General features: G+C 52.0%; 1 protein-coding gene across 1 annotated transcript; it reads right to left on the reverse strand.

Moving 5' to 3' along the window:
* Positions 1-3922: 3922 nt before the first annotated feature.
* Actb (actin beta) lies at positions 3923-7537 on the reverse strand. Its single transcript, XM_021163894.2, has 6 exons — positions 7430-7537; positions 6349-6477; positions 6022-6261; positions 5125-5563; positions 4854-5035; positions 3923-4728 (listed from the first exon to the last, which is right to left on the reverse strand). Exons 2-6 carry the CDS (start codon positions 6469-6471, stop codon positions 4585-4587), a joined length of 1128 nt encoding a protein of 375 aa, XP_021019553.1. The 5' UTR covers positions 6472-6477; positions 7430-7537; the 3' UTR covers positions 3923-4584.
* Between the last annotated feature and the right edge of the window lie 2840 nt (positions 7538-10377).

Consider the following 10377-nt stretch of genomic DNA (forward strand, 5'->3'; position numbering starts at 1 on the left):
GCTTTCCCTTGGATCTCACTGTGTGCCTAAAAACTGCTTGAGGGAATATTTTTTTTCCCTCGGTGCTGGGTACAGACTCAGGAGAACTCGTATATGCTAGGGAAGTGCTTTGCCACTGAGCCACATACACAGTTAATCCACTTAAAAAAAAAATCTGACTGGCCTGAGTATTCAACCTCAGGACCCCACATGATGGAAGGAGAACTGACTCCCACAAATTGTCCTCTTACACACACACACACACACACACACACCTGCTTACCTTCATATGTAAGCCCCCACACATAAAATAAATGAAAAATTTTTAGATATGGGGCTTTTTCCCCGGTGTGATTGTGCATGCTTCTAATACCATTGCTCAGGAGGCAGGCAGATCTCTGAGTTCGAGGCCAGCCTAAGTCTATGGGGTGAGTTCCAGGACAGTCAGGGCTACACAGAGAAACCCTGTCTTGAAAAACCAAAAAAGGGGGCTGGTGAGATGGCTCAGTGGGTAAGAGCACTGACTGCTCTTCTGAAGGTCCTGAGTTCAAATCCCAGCAACCACATGGTGGATCACAACCACCCATAATGAGATCTGAACCCCTCTTCTGGAGTGTCTGAAGACAGCTACAGTGTACTTACATATAATAAATAAATAAATCTTAAAAAAAATTAAAAAAAAAAAAAGAAAAACCAAAAGAGAGAGAGAGAGAGAGAGAGAGAGAGAGAGAGAGTGTGTGTGTGTGTGTGTGTGTGTGTGTGTGTAGGTTACTCGGGTGTCCTTACTTTCTACCTTGTTTGAGACAGCCTCTCTTGTTTGCTGCTGTGTGAGCCCTGACAGCTGGTCTGAACTTCAGGGGATTCTCCTGCCTCTACCTCCCATCCAATGTGGGAGTGCTGGGATTACAGATGTTCACTGTGACCGGCTCGACATTTCTGGGTACCAAATTCAGTCTCTCATGGTTGTGCAATGAACACTTTACCCACTAAGCTGTTTCCCCAGCCCCTCAGATGCCTTCTGTTGCATGATTGCAATGCAGCCTGTGTGACTAAAAAATCAAATTCTTCATTCTACTAATTTTTTTTTTTGGTTTTTCTTTTTTTTTTTTTTTAAGATTTATTTATTTATTATATGTAAGTACACTGTAGTTGTCTTCAGACACTCCAGAAGAGGGCACCAGATCTCGTTATGGATGGTTGTGAGCCACCATGTGGTTGCTGGGATTTGAACTCTGGACCTTCGGAAGAGCAGTCCGGTGCTCTTACCCACTGAGCCATCTCACCAGCCCCTTTTTTTGGTTTTTCAAGACAGGGTTTCTCTGTATAGCCCTGGGTGTCCTGGAACTCACTCTGTGTACCAGGCTGACCTCGAACTCAGAAATCTGCCTGCCTCTGCCTCCCGAGTGCTGGGATTAAAGGCGTACGCCACTGCGGCCAGCACACCCGCACATTTTGTTGGACAATAAGTGACAGTGAGGATCTAGTCCGTGGTGTGGGCTGTAAACGGTTCCTGCCCTCTCTGTTGGGTGACTCCCAGCTGGTCAAATGCAGTGTGCACTGGGAGGGCCACCTTTCCACTCGGCCCTACCATTTGACCTTCTTCTGTTGCTAAAGGGATGGATGCTCTCCCAGCCTGCTCTCCCTAGCCTGGCTTGTGTTGGGTTCTTGCCACGATCACTGTGAGGCTGAGCAGATGCCTCTGTCGTCTTTACGGGGCTCCATGAAGGAAGATCTGGAATCCCACCTGCATTGGCACAACTTTTGGGTGGCCTATAGGAGGAGTGTGGGATTCAAGTATTCAAAGGTGAGTATTAGGGTCAGAACTGCCTCATGGGGGATCCAGTGACCTGAAAAGACCAGAGTCAACTGGGATAGAATCTGCAAAGGTGAAACTGCCCTCTTGCAGATGGAGGAGGGAACACAGAACAGAAACTGCCGATTATAGAACAAAATTTCACATTTCTGGAAAGCAAAGAATCAAGAGTGGGGGAAACGCTTGCTTATTAGACCACTCACCAGGACTTTGTTTGTTTGTTTTTGTTTTGAGACAATGGCCCCATGTAGCCCAGGCTGGCCTCTAATTCACTATGTAGCCAAGGATGACCTAGGCAAGATCTCTGTCAACTGAACTGCAGCTATTGTTATTGCTATAGTACTGGAGGTTTGGGGGAAGCATTCAGGAGCTGGAGGCAGGACGGGGAAAGGGTTGAAGGTAGACTTCTCTGAGATGTGTGAGGTGTGAGGACCTGGTACTGACACAACCTCATGTCAAAAAAAAAAAAAAAAAAAAAAAAAAGCTATGCACAGTGACAGGCTTTGTTGGAGCCTGGCCTTGAATAGCCAGTTTGCCTGCTGGACCCAGGAGGAAAGGGGGCGGAGCCAGAGGCTGCACTGGATGCTGTGAAGGCTGCGCTTGGGATCCTTTAATGGCAAAGATGGAAGGCGCATCAGCTGCTGCTGGTGTGTCCATTTCTCAAATGGCGACTTGGCAACCAACCTGTGCCCTGTTCTGTCCTACGGGGAGGTAGTGTTTTGTCTCCCAGCTTTGTCCCCAGTCAACCCTAGATTTCCACCAACACTTGCACTGTCTGGCCTGGTCGCCTTCTTCATCTCTCTCTGTATTACCTGGGCCTCTGTTTCCTTTTGTCTCTTTTGCAGCAAGGTCTCACTATGCAGTTCTGGCTGTCCTGGAACTTACTACATAGAGCAGGGTGACCTTGAACTCACACATCCACCTGCCTCAAGTATTGGGACTAGAGGTGTGCACTATTGTGCCCAGCCTGATGGGGAAAAAAAGAAAAAGAAATCAAATTTCTTGGGTTTTGTTATCACTTGAGGTAGCTTATTTAGGGTTGGCATAAGGACTTTTGTTTGAGGCGGTGTCTCATCTATCCCAGGCTGACCTCAAACTCAGTATGTAGATAGGGATGGCCTTGTAACTCCTCCTGCATTCACCTCTGAAATACCAGATTTATGGACTCATTAACCCAGGGACTCATTTTATAGTCCAAGCTGACCTCAGCCTGGCTCAGCCTCAGATGACAGGTATCCACATCTGGCCCTTGAACTTTGGTCTACACTGAGACCACATCCCACAGAATTATCCCAGTGCTCTTTAGCACGGCCTCTGCTCTCTCCGGATTTGGTCATGAACCTTAGCCTTTAACAGCTAAGCCCCAAACCTGTTTGTGTAAGCACTTGCCTTCCCTTAAGGACTCATAATGCTCAATGTATAGTGATATTGGAGGCTTCCTGAAGGCAGGTGAACATCTGGTTTGGTTTCTGTGTTGCCCATGTGATTGCCTGGGTGGGTGGGGGAAGGGCTAGTTGTATGGATTGGAAGATGGACTGATAGGTGTGTATAGCTGACAGATGGAGATGACTAGGACTCTTAACCAACAACAGTGGTCTTCTCTGCACGTGTGAACAAATGACCCCAGTCAAAGCTAACTTATGTCACCCAAGTCCAAAGATCACAACTGACAGGCTGGAGCTGCCATGTGGAAGGGACTGATTTCCTCTGAGGTGAGCCTCAGTCCCAGGCTCTCAAAACATTAACCAGGGAAAATGCCTATCCCTGGGAAGGAAGCCATAGGCTTCACACCCTCCTGCAGTCAGTCACAGCTCTGGGAAGGGAAGGGCAGCTTGAGACTAGCAGAGGGGCTTGAAACCCAGTTATGCAGATGGGGGCAAAGGGTGTGGACACCCCTAGGTTGAGGAAGGTAGCAGCCAACTTGGCCTAGGTTTCTGGAGGCTGGAGGAGCACCTTTTCAACTCTCCCTGGAGATAGTCCCTGAAGGTGGGGTTCATTAAAGGGCCTGTAGCCCTCCCACTAGATACCATGAGGTAAGGCCTAGCCCACCCTAGATCCCTGCCCCCAAGTAAGAGATCCGCACCCACCCAACCTGTTCCCCACACCCAGCAAAGCCACAGAGCCACAAGCTGTTTGTAAGGTGTGCACTTTTATTGGTCTCAAGTCAGTGTACAGGCCAGCCCTGGCTGCCTCAACACCTCAACCCCCTCCCAGGGAGACCAAAGCCTTCATACATCAAGTTGGGGAGACAAAAAAAAAAAAAAAAGGGAGGCCTTAACCCCTAGGCCACCCAGAAATTAAAAACAAAAGTATTAAGGCGGAAGATTTAAAAAAATTTTTGCAGTACATAATTTACACAGAAGCAATGCTGTCACCTTCCCCAGGGTGGACTCAGGGCGTGGACTCGACCATCCTCCTCTTAGGAGTGGGGGTGGCTTTTGGGAGGGTGAGGGACTTCCTGTAACCACTTTATTTCATGGATACTTGGAATGACTATTAAAAAAAGACAAAACCAAAAAAAACAATGTACAAAGTCCTCAGCCACATTGTAGAACTTTGGGGGATATTTGCTCCAACCCACTGCTGTCGCCTTCACCGTTCCAGTTTTTAAATCCTGAGTCAAAAGCGCCAAAACAAAACAAAAAAACTTAAAAAAAAAAAAACTTTTTAAAAAAAATTAAAAAAAAAAAAAAACAAAAACAAAGCCATGCCAATGTTGTCTTTTTTTTTTTTCTGCGCAAGTTAGGTTTTGTCAAAGAAAGGGTGTAAAACGCAGCTCAGTAACAGTCCGCCTAGAAGCACTTGCGGTGCACGATGGAGGGGCCGGACTCATCGTACTCCTGCTTGCTGATCCACATCTGCTGGAAGGTGGACAGTGAGGCCAGGATGGAGCCACCGATCCACACAGAGTACTTGCGCTCAGGAGGAGCAATGATCTGAAGAAAGCAAGACACAATGGTGAGTGGTGAGCCCTCTGGGTTCTGGGATTCCCCTTAAGCCTAGAAGGTGGCTCTGACAACCACAGGGCCCACCCTCACCGAGCTAAGGATGCTTAGCTTACCTTGATCTTCATGGTGCTAGGAGCCAGAGCAGTAATCTCCTTCTGCATCCTGTCAGCAATGCCTGGGTACATGGTGGTACCACCAGACAGCACTGTGTTGGCATAGAGGTCTTTACGGATGTCGACGTCACACTTCATGATGGAATTGAATGTAGTTTCATGGATGCCACAGGATTCCATACCTGAGAGGAAGAGTGACAGAAATCAGACTTAACTTGTACTATGGCCTCAGGAGTTGATCACCCTTAGATGGGACTAGACTACAACTTACCCAAGAAGGAAGGCTGGAAAAGAGCCTCAGGGCACCGGAACCGCTCATTGCCAATAGTGATGACCTGGCCGTCAGGCAGCTCATAGCTCTTCTCCAGGGAAGAGGAGGATGCGGCAGTGGCCATCTCCTGCTCGAAGTCTAGGGCAACATAGCACAGCTTCTCTTTGATGTCACGCACGATTTCCCTCTCAGCTGTGGTGGTGAAGCTGTAGCCACGCTCGGTCAGGATCTTCATGAGGTAGTCTGTCAGGTCCCGGCCAGCCAGGTCCAGACGCAGGATGGCGTGAGGGAGAGCATAGCCCTCGTAGATGGGCACAGTGTGGGTGACCCCGTCTCCGGAGTCCATCACAATGCCAGTGGTACGACCAGAGGCATACAGGGACAGCACAGCCTGGATGGCTACGTACATGGCTGGGGTGTTGAAGGTCTCAAACATGATCTGTAGAGAAAAATATATAATGTTGTCAAGTTCCAAAAGCCACAAGAAACACTCAGGGCAGGTGAAACTGTATGGATAGATCTGAGACATGCAAGGAGTGCAAGAACACAGCTAAGTTCAGTGTGCTGGGAGTCTCAGGACAGGGGCTCCACTTAGACCTACTGTTGATGCATCTACTCAATACACACTCCAAGGCCACTTATCACCAGCCTCATTAGCTTTGTCACACGGGCCATTGTTAGTACCTAAACCCACAGCACTGTAGGGTTTAAACACCTAGTCAGAAAGGCAATCGAGAGAAAAAAAGACCTCGTCTGGGAAAGAGCAGAAACTGCAAAGATCCAAGGGAGACTCAGCTCATAGAAGGGAGTCCTATGGGAGAACGGCAGAAGAAAGACAATTGAGAAAGGGCGTGGCTGAGAAGCTGGCCAAAGAGAAGGGTCACCCGGGATACTGACCTGGGTCATCTTTTCACGGTTGGCCTTAGGGTTCAGGGGGGCCTCGGTGAGCAGCACAGGGTGCTCCTCAGGGGCCACACGCAGCTCATTGTAGAAGGTGTGGTGCCAGATTTTCTCCATGTCGTCCCAGTTGGTGACAATGCCATGTTCAATGGGGTACTTCAGGGTCAGGATACCTCTCTTGCTCTGGGCCTCGTCACCCACGTAGGAGTCCTTCTGACCCATACCGACCATCACACCCTGCGGAGGGGAACAGCCTTCTTAGCACCGGCATCGACCCCCAAGAAAACCCCAGGCTTGCCACTCCCAAAGTAACAGGTCACTTACCTGGTGCCTAGGGCGGCCCACGATGGAGGGGAATACAGCCCGGGGAGCATCGTCGCCCGCGAAGCCGGCTTTGCACATGCCGGAGCCGTTGTCGACGACGAGCGCAGCGATATCGTCATCCATGGCGAACTATCAAGACACAAAAGAAGGCTATAGTCACCTCGGGGCCGCCAAGAGCAGTCGCTGCCGCCCTGCCCACTTCCGGCAAGCCGCGGGCTCGAGCCACCAGGGGGCGCGCGCCCAAGCTCAGGGGACAAAGGAAGCGCAGGCCGGCCGCATTATTACCATAAAAGGCAAACGCTGGCCCGGAGGCGGACCCAGGGCAGGAAGCCAGACCTCCGCCCCCTCCACAAACGGGCGCAGGCTCCGCCTACACTGCGCCGACCGGAGGCTTGTGCGCGCGCGGGAGGCGACCACACCCAGCAGGAAGCGCAAACAAGGCGCCCGTGCCACTGTGACCCCGCCCCTTCCGGACAACGGCCCCGCCCTCGCCCAACCCCAGGCAGCCGCGCTCCCAGCCTCAATACGCACGCGCAGCTCTAACTCGGAAGAGGGGGAGAGGAAGAGCTCCCTCCCTAGCGCACACGCGCCTCGATGCCCAGTGATAGAGAGCGCACGCGCAGTGGCATCCCAGCCCCCACCCGGCCGAGCCGGCCCCGCCGCGCCCGCCCGCCAGCCCGGCAAGCCGAATAGGCAAACCGGTTTGGACAAAGACTCAGAGGCCATTGAGGCGTGATCGTAGCGTCTGTTTCCCAATACTGTGTACCCTCAAGATGGACCTATACGGCTTTTAACACCCGCAAGCCGCACCGGCTCATCAAATGCCCACACCGCGACCCTAGTGTGTCCCCAAGCCCCGCGCACCGAGCGGGAGCGGGCCCACCAGTGTCTAAACCGCGGGAATGCGGCTGCAAAGAGTCTACACGCTAGGCGTAAAGTTGGCTGTGCCGGTGTCCGCTCCGCGGCCCGGCACCACCCTCCATCCACCCATGGTGTCCGTTCTGAGTGATCCTCAGGACCCTGCAGTGAGGTACTAGCCACGAAAGAGCGGAGGCCCGCTGGGCCCGGCGTCCCTGCTTACCTGGTGGCGGGTGTGGACCGGCAACGAAGAAGCTGCAAGGAAGCTGTGCTCGCGGGTGGACGCGACTCGACAGTGGCTGCGCGTTGCGCCGCCGGGTTTTATAGGACGCCACAGCGGCCACTCGAGCCATAAAAGGCAACTTTCGGAACGGCGGGCGCTGATTGGCTCCGCGTCGCTCACTCACAGGCCTCGCCGCACAGTGCAGCATTTTTTTACCCCCTCTCCCCTCCTTTTGCAAAAAAAAAAAAAAAAAAAAAAGAAGAAGGAAAAAAAAAAAAGAGCGAGAGAGAAAGCGAGATTGAGGAAGAGGATGAAGAGTTTTGGCGATGGGTGCTGGCTCCGTAGGCCCAGATGTACAGGAATAGCCTCCGCCCTTGTGGACACTGCCCCATTCAATGTCTCGGTTACTAGGCCTGCATTCTGGGGGTCACCCACCCACCCCAGGACCTTCTGGGTGTGGATGTCACGTGAATATCGAGCACTTAAGTGGGCGAGGGTCAGCATCGAGACCCGGACCCTATTTGTGTGGCCTCTTGTTTGAGGGACACGCGGGACCTGGATTGAATGGACAGAGAGTCACTCCCCCTTGCTAGCAATTGCAAGCAATAGCTGGAAAGCCAGATCCGGGGGCCCCTTCTGCTATGGTTCTAATTTGCTAGGTGTGTTGGGGTACAACTTGGAAGCAGAACTCTGGTTGGAGAGGTTTTCATGGATCTTGACCACTTAGAGACTCAAGGCCATCCTATCCCAAGGATAGGGCAAGCCCCAGTGGTCCAATAACTGGAGATGTTGCAAGAAGATGCCTCCAGATATCCCCTGCCCCGGATCTAGAAAGGAACTGTGCTCAATAGAACAAACAAAACTTCTCATGGAGTCAGGCACTTTTGGAGGACTGCCTGATCACACCCAGGCAAGACTAAGCCTGGGCCGTTAGCTAGTGTCTCTGGGTGACTGCCAGACATCGCTGGGCTGGGGCCCACCATCTATCCTCTATTTATTATGTGCAGCCACAGCTGAGTTGTGCACTAGTCCATCTGCCAGCCGTGGGGATTCTGGGAGTGACAAACTGCTCAGGAAAAAGTTGGTGGTCACCGGAGCCCCAAATCCTCCAGAGAGAAGCAGCCCCTGTTCTCCTCACCTAAGTAGGAGTGTTCTACTCAGCAAGCCAGCTATTTGGCTGAGAGCTACACATGGGGTCAGGGTTGAGGGCCGGATCCCTCAGCTTAGTTTAGAAGGACAGGCACCTTTTGGGAGAGTGTGACAGAAAGCTGGATTTAGGCAAGAAGGGTGCTTCAGGTGAGATGCTCTGGGCCTGCAGTGCCTCAGTGCATGCATAGTTAGGTGTTCACTGGCTCACAAAGTGTAGGTGTTGAAACCAAAGAAGGCTTCATCCATATATGGACTACAGTGGCCAGCTTCCTTGTTCTAGGCTGGTGGTAGGGCATTTTGAAGTTGCTGAGGCCTTGTCTGGAAGGGGTGACCATCACCCCAACATATGCTGTGAACTGGAAACACACCCCTAGGCTCAGAGCTACTTTGTCTATCCCACAAAAAAAAAAAAAAAAAAAAAAAGATTTGACAAAAGTCTTCTGCAGTCACCAACCCTGAGAGAACTTTCCCAGGCAGTCTCCTCCCTGCCTCCGGGGGACGGGACTGCCCTGGCCCTGGCCTTGTATCTCTCAGTTGCTCAGGCAGTTTGCCAGCTGCCTGAGGACCTGCCAGTCCTGCAAGTCACAGGTGGGGGTGGGGCAGGGCAAATGCTGCCTGTCAATAAGGAGAGTCCAGAGTGTTCCCAGTGCAAGGGAGAAAGATGCCATCAGCCATCGGGTGCAGGATGTGGAGGGAGCCTCTTGGGTGACACCAGACAGCTTTACTAGGTTAGAGCAGACCCGATTCCCAGGCAGGACCTGTGTTGCCACTTTGTCACCTCTCAGTCCTGGGACTGGTCAAGGGGCAGGCACCTCAGCCCCACCCGACCTCTGAAACAATTCTGGTCTGTCTTGTCTGCAACGATCATTTTCCAGTGTTCTCTTTCACATTCTTGGGGGTGGCGGGGGTGGGGGTGGGGTGGGAGAATTTCTCTTGGTTTTTGGAAATTGAGGGTCGGAGGTTGTTTTTAACAGGGTCTCAGGTAGCCTAGGCTGCTCTCAGATTTGATATGTAGTGGAGTATAGACTTGAACTGATCCTTCTGCCTTTACATCCCTACATCCCGAGTGTTGTGATTACAGGCATATATCACCATGCCCAGCTTCTTTGTTTGAAACAGTGGCTCCCTATGTAGCCCAGGCTGGCCTCAAACTCCTGCTCTTCCTGCCTCGGCTTCCTGTGTGCTTATGAAGACAGTCATGGTGCCTGTTCAGGCTAGTATTAATAACTCGGCACCTCCCCCAGCCCCGAGGACATAAAACAAGCCAGCCCTTTGAGGGGCTCCATCACCCCCCCCCACTTCCTTCCACTAACACACGCACACGCACACACTGAGGGGCTCTGTTCTGTGGAATGAATGAGAGATCGTCTGGGTGTCCTCAGCCCTGACAAAGGAGAGGCCCCTGAGAGGCCGGCAGAGGTGGAGGGGGCCTCAGCTGTTAAGTTTGGGGTGCAGACAGGAGACGGAAAGCACAGAACAGGGTGGGGGTGGGGAAACGAGGAAGTGGAGGAAGGGGAAGGCAGAGGAAGTGAAGCTGGTCTTCTCCAGAGAACTTTGCCCTCACAAAGAGCTGTCACTGTTACTTGTCAGGCACCCAGCAGGCAGCCACAGCCTGGCCCAGAGCGTGCATGGGTGACACCTGTAGCTTTAGTGCATTTCCCCCTACAAGGGTCCCCTTCCCTGCAAAGCCTTGGGACGAGAGAATATTTACAACCTAATTCAAGGCCCACTCTCTGATCCTCCTCTCAGAAGCCATATGTCACTTCTCCTGGGGACATTCAAGCCCAGCTGGCCAGGAA

The sequence above is a fragment of the Mus caroli genome, unplaced genomic scaffold, assembly GCF_978045245.1.
Source record: "Mus caroli unplaced genomic scaffold, Mus_caroli_1 scaffold_4, whole genome shotgun sequence".
Lineage (NCBI taxonomy): Eukaryota > Metazoa > Chordata > Mammalia > Rodentia > Muridae > Mus > Mus caroli.

What these genes read in the sequence shown, in the direction of transcription:
- Actb (XM_021163894.2), bottom strand. Translation starts at nt 6,471, where the DNA reads ATGGATGACGATATCGCTGCGCTCGTCGTCGACAACGGCTCCGGCATG. An exon ending in TGGGCCGCCCTAGGCACCAG is followed by an intron (nt 6,262 to 6,348) that starts GTAAGTGACCTG and finishes TCCCCTCCGCAG; the next exon opens with GGTGTGATGGTCGGTATGGG. An exon ending in ACCGTGAAAAGATGACCCAG is followed by an intron (nt 5,564 to 6,021) that starts GTCAGTATCCCG and finishes TTTTCTCTACAG; the next exon opens with ATCATGTTTGAGACCTTCAA.